The 19,972-nt window shown below is 43.7% G+C and overlaps 1 protein-coding gene across 1 annotated transcript in view; it reads right to left on the bottom strand.

Annotated features, from left to right (window-relative positions):
* Positions 1-19,972, bottom strand: part of LOC124787945 (wolframin) — a 68,813-nt gene that overhangs the window by 29,873 nt on the left and 18,968 nt on the right. The window contains exons 5-7 of the mRNA XM_047254944.1: positions 7,160-7,356; positions 3,191-4,422; positions 2,876-3,109 (exon numbers count right to left, since the gene is read on the bottom strand). Coding sequence (XP_047110900.1) covers positions 2,876-3,109; positions 3,191-4,422; positions 7,160-7,356 — 1,663 coding nt within the window. The remainder of the gene's footprint in view (positions 1-2,875; positions 3,110-3,190; positions 4,423-7,159; positions 7,357-19,972) is intronic.

Genomic DNA, 19,972 nt, shown 5'->3' on the forward strand with positions numbered 1-19,972 from the left:
TATTATGTAAACACTGTCCAGTCTTCTACATCGGCATGAGTACCAACAAATTATCAATTAGGATGAATGGGCATAGGCAAAGGGCGTATATTGGCAACTTGCAATATCCTGTTGCAGAGGATGCTCTACAACATGGCAGTTGTGACTTCAATGACTGTTTCATCACACATGCCATCTGTATTCTCCCCCCAGATCAATTTCTCAGAGCTCCACAAGTGGGAACTGGCGCTACAACATATTACTGGTTCTCGCCACCCACTTGGTGTTAATTTATGTTAATTTCTTCAGTCTCAGCATTTCTTCACAATAACTATTCTTTTTTTTATTCCCTTCTAGTTTCCTACAACTTTCATTTTCTGACTTGTCTATTTTTCACCGTCCCTCTCCTACCTCCATCACACACAATGTCCTTAGCTTTTTGCTCGTATCAGCTTGTGCATGATGTTTTAGCAGTAATCTCTGTCTTGCATATTACCCAATCTTCCACCTCTAAGCTCTCCGGTTCTGGTGTCATCCCCAGCAATCAGACTTTACTTCTCATTCCATCCAGTAAGTCTCTCGTGTCAGGGTTCTCGGGAACTTACCCAAACTCTAAAATTCGCCAGTCCTTTTCCTTCGCTCCTTGTCCTTCCTATTCAACCCCTCTGCCAGAAGAAGGAGCCACTAGTTCCAAAAACTTGTAAACTGTAAAAACTTTTGTGTGTGTGTGTGTGTGTGTGTGTGTGTGTGTGTGTGTGTGTGTGTGTGTGCGCTCCTGCTGTCACTTTGTGAATAGATTTTTTTTTTTACCTACCTAGTTACTTATATTTTCAAAAACAGATTATTTTGAGTGACATACACGAAAGACATGACAGTCATGACAAAACTCTACCATCTGGTGAGCAAGATGTATGAGACAGGCGAAATACCCACAGACTTCAAGAAGAATATAATAATTCCAATCCCAAAGAAAGCAGGTGTTGACAGATGTGAAAATTACCGAACTATCAGTTTAATAAGTCACAGCTGCAAAATACTAACGCGAATTCTTTACAGACGAATGGAAAAACTGGTAGAAGCGGACCTCGGGGAAGATCAGTTTGGATTCCGTAGAAATGTTGGAACACGTGAGGCAATACTAACCTTACGACTTATCTTAGAAGAAAGATTAAGAAAAGGCAAACCTACGTTTCTAGCATTTGTAGACTTAGAGAAAGCTTTTGACAACGTTAACTGGAATACTCTCTTTCAAATTCTGAAGGTGGCAGGGGTAAAATACAGGGAGCAAAAGGCTATTTACAATTTGTACAGAAACCAGATGGCAGTTATAAGAGTCGAGGGGCATGAAAGGGAAGCAGCGGTTGGGAAAGGAGTGAGACAGGGTTGTAGCCTTTCCCCGATGTTATTCAATCTGTATATTGAGCAAGCAGTAAAGGAAACAAAAGAAAAATTCGGAGTAGGTATTAAAATTCATGGAGAAGTAGTAAAAACTTTGAGGTTCGCCGATGACATTGTAATTCTGTCAGAGACAGCAAAGGACTTGGAAGAGCAGTTGAACGGAATGGACAGTGTCTTGAAAGGAGGATATAAGATGAACATCAACAAAAGCAAAACGAGGATAATGGAATGTAGTCAAATTAAATCGGGTGATGCTGAGGGGATTAGATTAGGAAATGAGACACTGAAAGTAGTAAAGGAGTTTTGCTATTTAGGGAATAAAATAACTGATGATGGTCGAAGTAGAGAGGATATAAAATGTAGACTGGCAATGGCAAGGAAATCGTTTCTGAAGAAGAGAAATTTGTTAACATCGAGTATAGATTTAAGTGTCAGGAAGTCGTTTCTGAAAGTATTTGTGTGGAGTGTAGCCATGTATGGAAGTGAAACATGGACGATAACCAGTTTGGACAAGAAGAGAATAGAAGCTTTCAAAATGTGGTGCTACAGATAATGCTGAAGATAAGGTGGGTAGATCACGTAACTAATGAGGAGGTATTGAATAGGATTGGGGAGAAGAGAAGTTTGTGGCACAACTTGACTAGAAGAAGGGATCGGTTGGTAGGACATGTTTTGAGGCATCAAGGGATCACAAATTTAGCATTGGAGGGCAGCGTGGAGGGTAAAAATCGTAGAGGGAGACCAAGAGATGAATACACTAAGCAGATTCAGAAGGATGTAGGTTGCAGTAGGTACTGGGAGATGAAGCTTGCACAGGATAGAGTAGCATGGAGAGCTGCATCAATCCAGTCTCAGGACTGAGGACCACAACAACAACAACACGAAAGACACGATGATACGGATGATGGCATCAAAGCAGTCAAAATAAATCTAGGTTTTAAATGGTGTAAACAGACTAATAGGGCTGTGGAAAAAGGGGAGGACGTGAAAGCTGAGAAATGCATGTATGAGAGAGAGAGAGAGAGAGAGAGAGAGAGAGAGAGAGAGAGAGAGAAATTAATCCAGTGAAAACGAGACAAGATAAAAATTCAACAACAAAGGTGAAGTATCCCATGGAATCTACACGTTCAGCAAGATTTTTGAGAGAATCTGTGAAATGTAACAGAACTACCAGCAAAAATTGGACATTTTAACATAGCCCATCTGTTGGTTCAGAAATTGATCAATAACCAATAATTACAATAATAAACTGTTCCCTACTTAATGTGTAGTCAAAAATTGTGCAACTATGAATCACAACAATGCACAGCACCAGTTGACAAGAAAACCACACACTGCATACCTCCTAATGCACATCTACTCTCACTTATTGTATAAGCTTATTCACAACCAGAACACAAATTATTATGGTAAACGAAGCACCATAGCATAAATAAAATTGCCTGATGAAAGTATTTGATTTTCATATGATACATTCATAAAAATTTCTCAAGCACACCTTCGTAACATAGCCATCCCACGTCACAATGGCACCCGCTAGAGGGATGCATCGTAACTGGACAGCAGTTACAGAGGACTCTTCCCAAGCTGGCTGGTGGCAATAGTTCTGATATTGTTCCCAAGTTAAACTCGTGTCTGCATCAGGTGCTTCAGTTTGTTGGTGTTGGTTGCTACCAATCTCCTGCACCAATGGAAGCAGGAGAAAAACAGCTGCGGCTATACCTAATCCAACCTGAAAATGCATTAAGTAAGTTATAATCAGCTAAGAAACGCACGCAGAATCAATAACCTCACAATGAGATAGTTTTCTTACTTGGAAACGAGTGAAGTATCTTTCCATCGGTTGGTGAACACCACCCTTTGCTCGCTGTTTGTTAATATACCAGGTGGCGACCACAGGTGCCGATGCAAGCAGTGCCGTAGTAACAACACGAATAAATATTGCCGAGTCTGCCAAGTATTTCCCTGCAGCAAGGACTGGAAGTAGTACTGTTGCAATACCCATTATGGGGACGATTAATACGAGGCCTACTAACGCCAGAGCACTTCTGATAAGACCGTACCAAGTTGCACCCTGCGAAGATATCACCGCCACTTGCCACCACGAAAGAGACACACAGTGGGGTATTAACGCCTTATATATTCCGCGCCACTTATCACGAGATGCTATCTTCACAAATATTGCTGGTATTAGGAGATAAAACACAGCACGGCAATTCAAGCAGAATTCTACTCCATTTCCAACAATATATGATGCAAATGTAGGAACCCGTATGTCTAAAAATCGCCAGCCCTGTCTCACCACAGCATCAGTTTCGTAAGGATATTTAGCAAGAACATTAACAGCAAATGAAAAAAGCATTAGTAAATCAAGAGACTGGCCATGATTCATAAATGCGTACAATGTAAGTAGTGTCAATGAAAATGCAAGAATTGTAAGCTCAGATTGTGGTGTCCACTGAGGTGCAATTACAGGATAAATCATCAGATTTATTACTAGTGCCAGGAAAAAGTGAGCATAAGGTTTAAGATTATTACAGCAATACTGATACTCAGCTTCTTCAGCATTCAAGCTTCCCCCGCTGTAGCTCAAAAATAATCTCGACCACGACTGAAAATCGCGAAACTCTCGTTTCCTATGCAACATTTGAAATGTTGAGATGACCATGACAAAGAAAGAAACATAATATGCAGCCATGGGAATAAACAATAAAATACTGTCTACACCAAGAACAGTATAGATGAAAAGCAAAATCAAAGTCTGGAACTGCGACAGTACTACTGGAAAAATTGAAGACATGAACGGAGAACCACGCTTAGCGAGAGTTTCTACTAACTTTCTGTAAAAGTTGTGCAGTGAGTTGAGTGGGTGAAAAAGTGTTCTTCGTAAAAAGTTAGCAGCCTCAATATTTTGGTCAACTGGGTTGCTAAGCGTTAGAACATGGTGGACAAGTGGCAGCTCCCCACGCACATAGTTCACCGCAGCAGAAACCAAGTGGTCTTCTGTTAGTTTCTCTCCATCGTACTCCCTTGCTGTTGCCCATTCTGAAACATAAATATGTTCAATAGTTACTTAACCAGTCGAACAGTGTTATACAGAATATCACATTTCTTCAAGTATCTGTATTCAGTTACTGATACATTATTCATTATTCAGTTAAATATGAAATGTTGAATATTTATAGTGTGGAAAGAATATCAGTGATTAAAGCATGGTTTCCTGCAGTGCACTGGAAGGCGTGGAGGAGATGTTTATGATTAAGTCATGTTATCCTCCAAACAATAAGTCCAAAGTACAAGTCTATGCAGCTAGTACATACATATGGATTCTACAGGAAAAAAAAAAAAAAGAGTTCTTAGTTGTAATCATATTATTTAATTAATGACAAACTTCATAAGGAAACAACATGGATGGAATCTATACCACAGCAATAGCCCAGCTGACAGCCACGTTCACATGCACCAAAAATGTTTTAAATTCACCATTGTTACCTCCCATAACACAAATTGAAGACCTAGGCTTATCTGAAGCTGAGTAAACTTGATACTTTATTTCAAGATGTAATTTATCAAACAGCATGTTAGGTCGGACAGTTCAGTGGAATACCACAAAACTGCAATGTCTAAGAATATTCGAGACACAGACTACACGATAACAAAGAGCATTATGGATCTGAACAAACAACTGTACTGAGAACATGTCTTCACGATAGTAAACAATGTTTAAGCAATACTGCTATATCAAATTTCATGAATCTGAAAATATAAGTATATAGAGAACAATCTAATTGCACAAATTGTTACTCCAAGTAAACACACTTTACGTAAACTCCACACATTATTTGTTTTCATAGCATTCATAATTTCTGAAATGTCTTTTCAAACGATTTTTCCTAAGTTAACACTTTGCAGATGAAGCACAAGCATAGCACAGGCCAAACTTTGTGTCACAAAGACACACCCGAGTATAGGTTGGGCTGCAATTTTCTCAATGCATGAGCCATCCATCGCTCAAAAACTGGACTCGTTGCACATGAGAACAATGTACAGGTGTCTCACTACCTGTCCCTTGGCTGGTACTGCCCTCTGTTGTCAATTTAAAAAATTATTTCAATATAATAGAAGGAAACATTACACGTGGGAAAAATTATATATAAAAACAAAGATGAGGTGACTTACCGAACGAAAGCGCTGGCAGGTCGATAGACACACAAACAAACACAAACATACACACAAAATTCAAGCTTTCGCAACAAACTGTTGCCTCATCAGGAAAGAGGGAAGGAGAGGGGAAGACGAAAGGAAGTGGGTTTTAAGGGAGAGGGTAAGGAGTCATTCCAATCCCGGGAGCGGAAAGACTTACCTTAGGGGGAAAAAAGGACAGGTATACACTCGCACACACGCACATATCCATCCACACATACAGACACAAGCAGACATCTGATGCGAAAGCTTGAATTTTGTGTGTATGTATGTGTTTGTTTGTGTGTCTATCGACCTGCCAGCGCTTTCGTTCGGTAAGTCACCTCATCTTTGTTTTTATACATAAAAAATTATTTCAAATGAAACACTGGTAAATGTAACAGCTGCTGTCACAAATGGCTGAGCCAACATTATCGCATTGATATAATTTCATGCGTGTACTCATTAGGCTTCAATGCTTGCTGTAAGTCTGCTACAAATATGTAACGTTTGTTGAGTGGGCAAGAAATTTTAGAAGGTCAAAAAAAGAAAGGAAAAACTGATCAATAATCCCCTCACACTTTTTTTTTCTTTGGAAGGATGATTATACTTTCTGTCATCATCATTTTAAAATTTGTAATGTATCAAAGAACTAAAGTAAATATGAAAATAATTCTTAAGCTTGGTCTTTTTTTAGCACACATTACTCTTTTAGATACATGAATTACAATTACATATGCACCAGTAACACTTTAAATAACAGCATGAATAGCTGGTTTCCTAGCCCTGATGTTCTTCGAAGCAACCAGTCTCTGAAGTGTTAACAGAATTTGAGGCTGGTAAGAAAGAGGAGCAGTTGTGGGCTGTATTTCCACCAAGATGTATGACCACTGATGAATGTACAAGAAAATTTAGAATTTATTCACCAACACAAAAAAGAAATGAACAGATGCGTTAAGAGTCCAGATTTCTTAAATCTTATCATGTAGTTAACTGTGGTTTCTGCAACTAACACTTAGAACATTAAAAAGTAATCAAAATTTTGATATATCTTTTTTTTCTAGTGGACTGTCACATCCAGCAAAAAGTAAATAAGAAACATTAAAATTTTAATCACTGATAAACTTCTCAATTTAATCCACATTTTCTCAGGACTTCTCAGATTTTGCTATTCATCTTACTAAACACTAACGAAGGGGTCCCATACTCATTTCCTGGTCACCGCCACAAAGTTTCTGGAATAAGAAGGCTTGGAACTTGATCCCCCACACAGCTTCATGATGTAAAATGAGAAGCTACTCAAATAAGTTCCAGAGTTGTGTAGAGTGAACTGCTTGCTCAGAATTATAATACATAGATTGCAGAAAACATGTTCTCCTTAAAAGATAAATTAAAGAGCTACCTGCTTACATATTCCTCCTAATTACTGCAGTGTAGCATAAATCACTGGGATTTATTGCCAGAAGACACCTTCAACAGATTCAGAGGAGATATCTTTGCACTGTGCTAGTATGTATATTTTATATCATATATTTACTCAAAGATGTAACTTACAAGGCACCGAATTATGAAGATGTATTAGCATAGTTGATTTACAAACCTCTATCTTCTGAGTGCGGAACAGAATTCATACAAGCTCCTGCTTCCAATATACCATTTCCTAAATCCGCATTCTGCTGATTTTCAGAGTGCATACTAATTCCTCCATCTTCCTCTGTAGTTGTCATTTCTTTACTAACTCTTGTCATCTTTTTCTGAAGCTGGTCAGATGTAATGAAATCTTGTCCTGCCGAAAGACTAAAAAGTTCTTACATTACTAATAACCTATATGCAAAATTTTGCAATTTAGAAAAAAAGCAATAATTTACGTTATCCATCAGAAATTATGTACTGTGGGTGTGTAACAATATTTCAGAGTGGCAACTGTGTTAAGACAAAAATACTTAAGTAAAAAATTAAGCACTCTAATTTAAGAGGTGGAAAAAAATACATAAAAAGGAAATAAAAATTTCTGACACAAGAACCGCAGACTGCTGCGCTATTTCTACTTTCTTACACAGAGGAAGATCTCTGCTTTCAAGTCAAAACCATTCTCAATTTGGTGTCATACTCTGTTTTTATTGCATCTTAGACCTACTTATAAGCTTAATTACAATTTTAAATTCTGCATCACCATACACGCATTACGATATGAAATTGATGATGTAATTATTAAACTTTGTTGCTTAATCAACCGAGTCACAAATCAATAATTCCAAAACCTATGTTTCAGTTTCGAAACTTATTTGTGACAAATTAAGAGAGAAATGCCAAATGATGCATGGTTCAGATACAACATGACGATCATGCTCTGAACAACCAGCACCATAATCTAGGTCACTAATTGTAGCACAAAAAAGGCATTTCATTTCAATAGAACCATGACTATCAAAGCATTGTGATTGATGCTTCAAATAACGTATTTACTTTACTTTCTTCAGAAATTTGTTGCAACAAGATTCTATGTTTAAACATGTAACTAATTTTCGGTTGAAATGATTGCATGGTAGATATTTAAATTGCCAGTGAGACAAAGGTTTATGGTAATTAAATTTGCAGAGAAAAACAAAACATTCTCCTGTTTTTAATGCACTTAGCATACCTTTAGCACAATATACAATAAAATATGTGGAATAATTTAACAGAAAGTGTCCCAAAACAACTGAAGCAGTAGACTGAAGGTGGGATGTAAGAGAATTACAGAATTCATTTCACCCTAAATATTGCCATTAGGGCAAGAAGCAGGGCAAGGAGAAGTAGAATAAGGAGACACTGTAAGAAAAAGCCAGAGGCTATACCACATCATCTGCGACTGCTATTAGTAATAATAAAACAAAATGAACTTCAAAAGACTAATGTTGATATGAATGTTGTTACTAGTTTACATTCTGGCCACTGTACCAGTCAGCATACATATAATTACTTTCCTTAAGGCTTTTAAATATGTAGCAATTCTGATTTATTCTTTAGATTTTAATAAACAAAATTAATGTGATCTGTAGTTGAACAGTAATAACCAACTTTCATATATTTTCTGATCTGTTCAAGAAGATGTTTACTACATGTGTTTTGCTATGGACATTTCATTAATTTAATCTCTACAAGGAAATAAGCATTTCTGTTGTGAGCATAATGGTATATCTCTGGTTTTAAAATAGTTCTCCGAGATATGTCCCCAAAACAGCAATAGTTGTTTCTAAGAACAAAGTGAGAAAGTGATGAAATGTGGAAGAAAGATATTTTATTCTAAATAATTTAAAGGAATCATAAAAGACTTTAAACCTGAAATCATTTAATTTTAATCTGACTCACAGCATAAAATAAATCCAGATATCCAGTATGTTACAGTGAGTGCTCCAATAAACATAATTGTTCCTTGTCTAAGCAACACAGAAATAAACAGCTTCACTACATTAATGTCATGCAAATATCTATCAAGAAGTCCTTTCCCGTTCTTGTCTATTTTTACTCAAGACAATGAACATGCAAACTAATAATAATAAGTAACTAGGAAGTGATGTATGCATAGCTGCAAACAATCAACAGCAAATTTATTTTAAATATAATCTGAATGAAGTACATATGAGGTGTGATAAAAAAGTAACAGGAATTTTTTAATTTCAAAGCTTTACACATCCAATTTTCATTTTTTTTTGTCTTGTTGCTACATGTTCCTAATGTATGCTTCCATTTTAACTGTGTTTAATATTTAGTTTATTGTTTACAGTCAAAGAATTTGTGTGTGTCTTCGTGCGCTCGGCGAATTTTTACTGTTGACAAGGATAGTGGGACTCACTTCACCTATTTTGGGGAAACCTATTATGTCGAGTGTAAAGATGAGGCAAATGCAAAAGGGTAGGGGTCCATTAATTGTTGGCAGTTCGAACATATGGCGAATAATGGTACACCTTATGGAAATGGCAGCAAGGGACAGGAAAGGACACTAGGTGCACTCACTGTGTATGCCTGGGGGGCTCTTTAAACATGTTTAAGAGGCTATTCCAGCAACCACTAAGGGAACAGGGTGCAAGCAACTGCAGGATGTGACACATGTTGGAACAAATGATGCCTATTGTCTGAGCTCTTAAGTCATTCTTGGTTCATTCCAGTGACTGGCAGAGAAGGTTGTGAAGACCAGCCTTGTGCATGGAGTTTCAACGAAGCTCACAATCTGCAGCATTGTCCCTGGAACTGATCATGGTCCTTTGGTTCCGAGTCACGTGGAAGGACTGAACCACAGATTTCAAAAGTTCTGTGACAAGCTAGGCTGCAACTTCCTGGACTTGCACCATAGGTTTGATAATTGTAGTGCCCCCCTAAATAGATCAGGTGTGCACTACACATCAGAGGCTGCTACTCAGGTATCTGACTGGAAAGAAATGCTGCCCCCCCTCCCCCCCCCACCCCCTCTACAGGTGACAGTATTGAAATCCTAATGGTAAGTTGCTGGAGCACTCTTAACAACATTCCAGGGTTTGAAGGGCTCATGAAAAGCGGTGAAGCTCACATAAGACTAGGTTCAGAAAGCTGGTTGAAAACTGAAATTAATAGCAGTGAGATTTTTGGGGAAAATTTAAGTGGATATCGAAAGGACTGGCAAATGGGAAATGGTGGTCATGTAATTGTCGCAGTACACAATAAACTCAAATCCGCTGAGATAGAAATTGAAGCTGCATGTGAGACTGTTTGGGCAAGACTCAGAATCAGTGTGGGCATAAAATAATTTTGTTAGTAGTGGGGGTGATAAAACATCTTGTGGAACTTTACTAAATGTCTTCTCTGAAAACTACCTAGAACAGATAGCTAGGAATCCCACTCATTATGGAAATATACTGGCTCTAATTGCAACAAACAGACCTGACCTCTTTGAGGATGTCCACATCGAAACTGATATCAGTGACGATAACGCGACTGTGGCAACAACGATTACCAAAGTACAAAGGACAACTAAAATAAGCAGAAAGATATCTATGTTTAGTAAACTAGATAGAAAACCAGTAGTGTCTTATCTCAATGAAGAACTTAATACTTTCAGCACCAGTCAGGAGGATATAGAGGAACTCAAGCTCAGTTTTAAAAGAATAGTTGTCAATACACTGGATAGATGTGTGTCCAGCAGAACAGTTCGTACCGGGAGGGTTGGTTGGTTGGTTTGGGGGATTAAAGGGACCAGACTGCTATGGTCATCGGTCCCTTTTTCCAAAGACAAAGAACACCCACAGAGAATAAAAACGAGGAACAGAAGAGATCACAGATGATACAGAACAAGAGAAACTGAGACAAGGACAAGACAAAACGAACTAAAACCACACAGAGTGTGACGGTGGTTGGCCGACCATAGAAATAAAAAAGGAAAAGCCAACCACTTAGAAACACATTTAAAAAAATCAGTTGAAAATCATAGGCCAAGGGTCAGAATCAACACAAAACAATAAAATAAAACAGACACACTCAGATTAAATGATAAAATCCCCCTGCCCGAATAAAACGTAAAACTAAGTCAGCCATAGTGGAGTCGTCTGTTAAAAGGGCAGGGAGCGTATCAGGCAGCGCAAATGTCTGCCTGACCACAGCTAAAAGGGGACAGGCCAACAGAATGTGGGCCACTGCCAAAGCTGCCCCACAGCGACACAGAGGAGGGTCCTCCCGGCGCAGTAAATAACTGTGTGTTAGCAGGGAGTGGCCAATGCGGAGCCGACAAAGGACGACGGAGTCCCTGCGGTTGGCTCGCAGGGATGACTGCCACACAGTCGTCATCTCCTTAATGGCACGGAGTTTATTGGGTGTAATCCGATCGCGCCATTCAGCGTCCCAAAGCGCAAAAACTTTTTGGCGGAGGACTGCCCGCAAATCAGTCTCTGGGAGGCCAACATCCAGAGATGGTTTACACGTGGCCTCTTTCGCCAGGCGGTCAACATGTTCATTGCCCGGGATACCGACATGACCGGGGGTCCACACAAAGACCACAGAGCGGCCGCAACGCGCAAGAGTATGCAGGGACTCATGGATAGCCATCACCAGACGAGAACGAGGAAAACACTGGTCGAGAGCTCGTAAACCGCTCAGGGAATCGCTACAGATCACGAAGGACTCACCTGAGCAGGAGCGGATATACTCTAGGGCTCGAAAGATGGCGACTAGCTCAGCAGTGTAAATGCTGCAGCCAGCCGCCAAGGACCGTTGTTCGGAATGGTCCCCTAGAGTTAGCGCATACCCGACACGACCAGCAACCATCGAACCGTCGGTGTAAACAATTCCAGAGCCCTGATACGTGGCAAGGATGGAATAAAAGCGGCGGCGGAAGGCCTCTGCAGGGACCGAGTCCTTCGAGCCCTGTGCCAAGTCGAGCCGAAGGCAAGGGCGAGGAACACACCACGGGGGTGTACGCAGAGGCGCCTGGAAAGGAGGCGGAACAGGGAAAAACCCAAGCCCGCAGAGAAGCTCCTTGACGCGTACAGCGATCGGACAACCCGACCGGGGCCGACGGTCCGGCAGATGGACGACCGACTGCGGGAACAGGACACGGTAAGTTGGATGCCTGGGCAAACTAAAAACATGGGCAGCATAAGCAGCCAGTAATTGTTGGCGTCGTACCCGCAGTGGAGGTACACCTGCCTCCACTAGTACACTGTCCACAGGGCTGGTGCGGAAAGCACCAGTGGCAAGGCGTATCCCGCTGTGGAGAATTGGGTCCAGCACCCGTAACGCAGATGGGGATGCTGAGCCATAAGCCAGGCTCCCATAATCCAGACGGGACTGGATTAACGCCTGGTAGAGCCGCAACAGGGTAGAGCGGTCGGTGCCCCAGCGGGTGTGGCTCAAGCATCTCAGAGCGTTTAGATGCCGCCAACACGTCTGTTTAAGCTGCCGGATATGAGGCAGCCAAGTCAACCGGGCATCGAAAACCACCCCCAAAAACCTGTGGGTCTCCACCACAGCAAGGAGTTCGTCGGCAAGATAAAGCCGCGGCTCAGGATGGACTGTTCGGCGCCGGCAGAAATGCATAACGCGGGTCTTGGCTGCTGAAAACTGAAACCCATGCGCTACAGCCCAAGACTGCGCCTTACGGATAGCGCCCTGTAGCTGACGTTCAACAGCTGCAATGCCAGTAGAGCTGTAGTAAAGGCAGAAGTCGTCAGCATACAGGGAAGCGGAGACAGAATTTCCCACGGCCGCAGCAAGCTCGTTAATGGCTATTAAAAACAGGCAGACACTTAAAACAGAGCCCTGTGGCACACCGTTCTCCTGGACGTGGGAGGAACTATACGAGGCCGCGACTTGCACGCGGAAGGTACGACACGACAGAAAATTGCGGATAAAAATCGGCAGAGGACCCCGAAGACCCCATCCATGAAGCGTAGAAAGAATGTGATGACGCCATGTCGTACCGTACGCCTTCCGCATGTCGAAAAAGACAGCGACCAGGTGCTGACGGCGGGCAAAAGCAGTACGGATGGCCGACTCCAGGCTCACCAGATTGTCGGTGGCGGAGCGGCCTCTACGGAACCCACCCCGAGACGGAGCCAGAAGGCCCCGAGACCCCAGTACCCAATGCAAGCGCCGGCTCACCATCCGTTCAAGCAACTTGCAAAGAACGTTAGTGAGGCTAATGGGACGGTAGCTGTCCACCTCCAGAGGGGTCTTTCCAGGTTTCAAAACGGGGATGACAATGCCTTCCCGCCATTGTGACGGAAACTCCCCCTCGAACCAAAGACGGTTGTAAAGATCGAGAAGGCGCCGCTGGCAGTCCACTGAAAGGTGTTTCAGCATCTGACAGTGGATGCCATCTGGCCCAGGAGCGGTATCAGGGCAAGCAGCTAGGGCACTGCTAAATTCCCACTCACTGAATGGAGCATTGTAAGATTCCGGGTGGTTGGTGCGAAACGAAAGGCTCCGACGTTCCAGCCGCTCTTTAATGGAGCGGAAGGCCTGGGGGTAATTCGCAGAAGCGGAACTCACAGCAAAATGCTCTGCTAAGCGATTTGCAATGACGTCGGAGTCAGTACACACGGCTCCATTCAGTGAGAGCGCAGGGACGCTGGCAGGGGTCCGATAGCCGTAGACGCGTCGAATCTTGGCCCAGACCTGCGAGGGAGTGACATGGAGGCCAATGGTGGACACATACCGCTCCCAGCACTCCTCCTTGCCTTGGCGGATAAGGAGGCGGGCCCGCGCACGCAGCCGTTTGAAGGCGATAAGGTGGGCTAAGGAGGGATGTCGCTTGTGACACTGGAGCGCCCGCCGGCGATCTTTAATCGCTTCAGCGATCTCAGGCGACCACCAAGGCACAGCCTTCCGCCGAGGAGACCCAGAAGAACGGGGAATGGCAGATTCGGCGGCAGTAACGATGTCGGTGGTGACCGATTGAACCACCGCATCAATGTCATCAGCAGAGAGAGGCTCAAAAGCGGCAGTGGAGGAGAACAAATCCCAGTCAGCCTTATTCATAGCCCATCTGCTAGGGATATGAGAAGAGTGACACTGTGGTAGTGACAAAAAGAGCGGAAAGTAGTCACTACCACACAGGTCGTCATGCACACTCCATTGGACAGATGGTAAGAGGCTATGGCTACAGATGGAAAGGTCAATGGCGGAGTAGGTGCCATGCGCCACACTGAAGTGTGTGAAGGCACCATCATTTAACAGCGAAAGATCGAGTTGCGACAATAAATGCTCAACGATGGCGCCCCGACCTGTGGCCACTGACCCACCCCACAGAGGGTTATGGGCGTTGAAGTCGCCCAATAGCAAGAAAGGTGGCGGCAATTGGGCGACCAGTGCAGCCAGGACAGGCTGCGAGACATCACCAGCCGGTGGAATGTAAAGACTGCAGACGGTAACAGCCTGTGGCGTCCACACGCGTACAGCGACAGCCTCTAAAGGCGTCTGGAGAGGGACAGACTCGCTGTGCAGAGTGTGAAGGACGTATATGCAGACGCCACCAGACACCCTTTCATAAGCTGCTCGGTTCTTATAATAACCCCGATAGCCACGGAGGGCGGGGGTTTGCATCGCTGGAAACCAAGTTTCCTGGAGAGCAATGCAGAAGAAAGGGCGAAGGCTGAGAAGTTGGCGGAGCTCAGCTAAATGGTGGAAGAAACCGCTGCAGTTCCACTGGAGGATGGTAGTGTCCATGGCGGACAAAGGTGTGACGGGACTGGGAAGGCAGATTACGCCGCTGGGTCACCTGCTGCCTCCGATTGAGCACCCGTGCTAGCGCTATCCATGGCGTCTGAGGGACCGGCGAGATCGAGGTCCTCAGCGGACGCCAGGATCTCCACCTCGTCCTCAGACGCAGATCTGGAAGGTGGCGGTGGGGTGGCTGCCACCGCGAGTTCCTTGGGCTTGGAGCTCTTCTTCTTTGATTTCTCACGCTGCTCCTTGGGTTTAACTGGCTGGGAGGGCTTCACCAATTCAGTCTCCGGGACTGAGGAGGATCGTGAAGCCCGTCGACCAGCTGATTGCGGGCACTTACGCCACTGTCGGTCGTCAGCCTTCCCACTGGTGGAAACCTGGGAAGGGAGGGACCCGAGGGACCCCTTGCGAGCGTGAGAAGCCGAAGAAGTTGGACACTTCTCCGGCTTAGAAGCAGGGACAGACGTCCCTGATGGGGGGGATGGTGTTGCCCCTGAGGTAGGTGGCGCAGGAGCAACCCGGTGGGTAGAGCCCCCCACTGGCAAGGGGGCAGGAGGAGTCTTACTGCTTATCGAGCTGGCTGGAAGTCTCGAAACTGATGGGGCTAGCACAGGTGTTGTAGCAGCTGCATAAGAAGATGTCATTCTCACAGGATGGAGTCTGTCATATTTCCTCTTGGCCTCAGTATAGGTCAGCCGGTCCAGGGTCTTATATTCCATGATTTTGCGCTCTTTCTGAAAGACTTTGCAGTCAGGTGAGCAAGGTGAATGGTGCTCCCCGCAGTTGACGCAGATGGGAGACGGGGCACATGGAGTATCGGGATGAGATGGGCGTCCGCAATCTCGACATGTGAGGCTGGAAGTGCAGCGGGAAGACATATGGCCGAACTTCCAGCACTTGAAGCACCGCATCGGGGGAGGGATATAGGGTTTGACGTCACATCGGTAGACCATCACCTTGACCTTTTCCGGTAACATATCACCCTCGAAGGCCAAGATGAAGGCACCGGTAGCAACCTGATTGTCCCTCGGACCCCGATGAACGCGCCGGACGAAATGAACACCTCTACGTTCTAAGTTGGCGCGCAGCTCGTCATCAGACTGCAAAAGGAGGTCCCTATGGAAAATAACACCCTGGACCATATTTAAACTCTTATGTGGTGTAATAGTAACGTTAACATCCCCCAACTTGTCACAAGCAAGCAACCTGCGTGACTGGGCGGAGGATGCCGTTTGTATCAGTACTGACCCGGAGCGCATTTTAGACAAGCCCTCCACCTCCCCAAACTTGTCCTCTAAATGCTCGACGAAGAACTGAGGCTTTGTGGAGAGAAAAGACTCCCCATCAGCTCTCGTACAAACTAAGAATCGGGGCGAATAACTGTTACCTCCATCCTGAGACTTACGCTCTTCCCACGGCGTGGCCAGGGAGGGGAACGTTTTCGGATCGTACTTCTGAGCATTAAATTGAGCCCGAGAACGCTTAGAGACTGCTGGCAGCTGGCCGCCAGCGAGAGATGATGTACCACGCTTCATTGCGGGTCATCCGCCCTGATGCCACCTACTCCGACCAAGGGCCCTCCCCACGGGCGCCACCCAGCCACAGCAAAGGCCACCTGGCAGGATGGCCGTTGCCGGGAGTCCCGATACCCCAGGAGGATAGGCATCTACTCCTTGGGATACGTGGGGAGTTAACGGCGCAGGCATCAGTAGAGCGATCCCTGTGTTGTCAGGGGGCTACAACCAAGAGGGTACATGGCGGCCCCACCACAACGGGCTGGCTACCGTGCCGGATCTTAGGTGCAAAAATGTCCAAGGTCGTCGTCGCAGTGAAAAGAAACACTGCAGAGGGCAGCGTGGTAATCGCACCCAGGGACGTATCCTCGCCCAAGAGATCGAAAATGAGCGGAACACCATTGCAACGACGAGAAATCCGGCTAAAGGTCTAATTGCACGACGGATACAGTGCACCATGTAAGGCGCCCTTCCCCAATTGGCTCGCTCTTCGGATAAATTCAGAAAGATGGAGGTCAAACCCGAGAGGGGACCATCACATAAGGCGGAAACATGTGAGACTCCTTTTAGTCGCCTCTTACGACAGGCAGGAATACCGCGGGCCTATTCTAACCCCCGAACCCACAGGGGGGATACCGGGAGGGAACCTCTATTGTACAGTCAATGTAAAGAAAGTACTAAGGAAACATGTTACCACACGGTTGGTGTAAAACAAAGTGTAGAGCTACAGATAGAGAGATGTTGAATGAAACATGTTTGGTTATCAAGACAGCAATGTGTGACGCCTTCAATAACTACCATACCAGAATATTGTCAAATGACATTTCACAAAATCCAAAGAAATTCTGGTCATTGTAAAGGCTGTTAGTGGCACCAAAGTTGGTGGCCAGTCCCTAGCAACTGAGACAGAACTGAAATTGAGGTTAGCAAAGCAAAAAATGAAATGCTTTACTCCATTTTCAAATGTCCCTTTACAAAGGAAAACCCAGGAGAATTGCTGCAATTAATCCTCGTACCACTCAAAAGATGAGTGAGATATGTATTATTAGTGTCAGTGGTGTTGAGAAACAGCTGAAGTCATTAAAACCAAACAGGCCCCAATGAAGTCCCTGTAAGATTCTATACAGAATTTGTGGCTGAGTTAGACCCTCTTCTCACTATTATCTATCGTAGATTCCTCGAACAAAAAACTATGCCCAGTTCTTGGAAAAATCACAGGTCACACCCATCTACAAGACACGTAGCAGAAGTGATCCACAAAACTACCGTCCAACATCCTTGACATCAATTTGTTGAAGAATCTTAAAACATGTTCTGAGCTCAAACATAATGAGGCATCTTGAAAATAACCTCCTCAATGCCAACGAGAATGATTTTCAAAAATGTTGATCATGTGAAACCGAACTCACACTTTTCTCAAATGAAATACTGAAAGTTTTGGATCAAGGCAACAAAGTAGATGCAGTATTTCTGATTTCCGAAAAGCATTTGACTCAGTTCCGCACCTATGCTTATTGTCACAAAATATGATCATATGGGGTATCATGCGAAGTTTGTGACTGGATTGAGGACTTTTTGGTAGGGAGGACACAGCATGTTATCCTGAATGGAGAGTCATCGTTAAGATGTGGAAGTACTTTCAGGTGTGCCCTAGGGAAACGTGTTGGGACCCTTGCTATTCATATAGTATATTAATGACCTTGCAGACAATATTGATAGTAAAACCAGGCTTTCTGCAGATCATGCAGTTATCTATAATGAAGTACTATCTGAGGGAAGCTGCATAAATATTCTGCCAGATCTTGATAAGATTTCATTATTGTGTAGGGATTGGCCACTTGCTCTACACTTCAGAAATATAAAACTGTGCACTTCACAAAATGAAAAAATGTAGTATCCTACGACGATAATATCAATGGAATCTGCCAACAGATACAAATATGGTCACCGGTTCGTTTAATCCATGACAGTGCCACAGAGACACTGAAGGAACTGAAGTGGCAGACTCTTGAGGGCAGACATAAACTACGAGAGTTGTTTGAAAATTTCTCGGAATCACCATGAGAGGTCAGCACTAGTGCAACGAGTTGTTCATGTGATATTCATTGGACTGTTGCCTGTAAACACGTGCCATGTCAGTGCTCTTGGAAGAGAGGTGTCGTGGTGATGGGGCTCTGTTGTTGTTCCCATGTAGTAATTAGTGGGAGAAAAAATATATATATATATAGGGATTTGAACCATGGTTAAGTACTTCATAAAGAAAGGTAAGAAAGGTATGAAAGCAAAGGACATTCATGCTGATTTCCAGGATACACTGGGGGACGCCAATCTTCAATATTCAACTGTTGCTAAGTGGACAAATGAATTTAAATTTGTTCGGGAGAGCTTAGATGATGATCCACGCAGTGATCGGCCAAGGTGTTTCACTATTCCAGAAATCATTGCAAAAGTGAACAAAACGGTCATGGAGGATCGCAGATTGAAAGTGCATGAAATTGCTCACACTTGCCAGATGTCATCTGAAAGGGTATATCGAATTTTTACTGAAGAATTAGAAATGAAAAAATTATCTGCAAGGTGGGTGCCACGACTCTTGAAGCTGGATCAAAAATGCTTGAGAATGGACATATCGGAACAATGTTTGGCCCATTTTAGGAGAAACGAACAAGAATGTTTGTGCCAGTTTGTGACCATAGATGAAACTTGGGTGCACTACTATACCCCAGAGACAAAACAACAGTCAAAACTGTGGAAACATGCTGATTCTCTGCCACCAAAGAAATTCCTTCGGCGGGAAAGGTCGTGGCATCAGTGTTACGGGATGGAAAGGGGATTCTCTTTGTACACTATCTCCCCATTGGGCAAACCATTACTGGAAAATACTATGCTAACCTCCTGGACAAACTGCAACAAAAGATATGCAAAAAAAGGCCAGGTTAGCATGGAAGAAAGTCGTCTTCCATCAAGACGATGTGCACCCGCACACATGTGCCATCGCCATGGCAAAATTACATGAACTAATGTTTAAATTGTTGCCACACCCACCTTATTCACTTGATATGGCTCTGTCAGGCTTCGATCTCTTCCCAAAAATTTTTCTTAATGGATGAAGATTCACTTCAAACGAAGAATTGATAGCCTGAGTTGACAACTCTTTTGCAGGCCTGTAGGAAACTCATTTTCGAGATGGGATCAAGGCGCTGGAACATCATTGGACCAATGCATTAATTTACAAGGAAACTACATTGAAAAATTAAAAAAATGTTCTGAGAACTTTTCAAACCACCCCCGTATCCCGAGGAAGACTACTAACAAAGTTTCAAGAACTGGCTTTAAATGATTACACTAGGGGCAGATTAGAACCCCCTATGTATTGCTCACACAGGGATTGTAAGGATGTTGTTGTTGTGGTTGTTGTCATCTTCAGTCCTGAGACTGGTTTGATGCAGCTCTCCATGCTACTCTATCCTGTGCAAGATTCTTCATCTCCCAGTACTTACTGCAACCTATATCCTTCTGAATCTGCTTAGTGTATTCATCTCTTGGTCTCCCTCTATGATTTTTACCCTCCACGATGCCCTCCAATGCTAGATTTGTGATCCCTTGATGCCTCAGAACATGTCCTACCAACCGGTCCCTTCTTCTTGTCAAGTTGTGCCACAAACTCCTCTTCTCCCCAATTCTATTCAATACCTCCTCATTAGTTATGTGATCTACCCATCTCA

The sequence above is a fragment of the Schistocerca piceifrons genome, chromosome 3 (genome assembly GCF_021461385.2).
Source record: "Schistocerca piceifrons isolate TAMUIC-IGC-003096 chromosome 3, iqSchPice1.1, whole genome shotgun sequence".
Lineage (NCBI taxonomy): Eukaryota > Metazoa > Arthropoda > Insecta > Orthoptera > Acrididae > Schistocerca > Schistocerca piceifrons.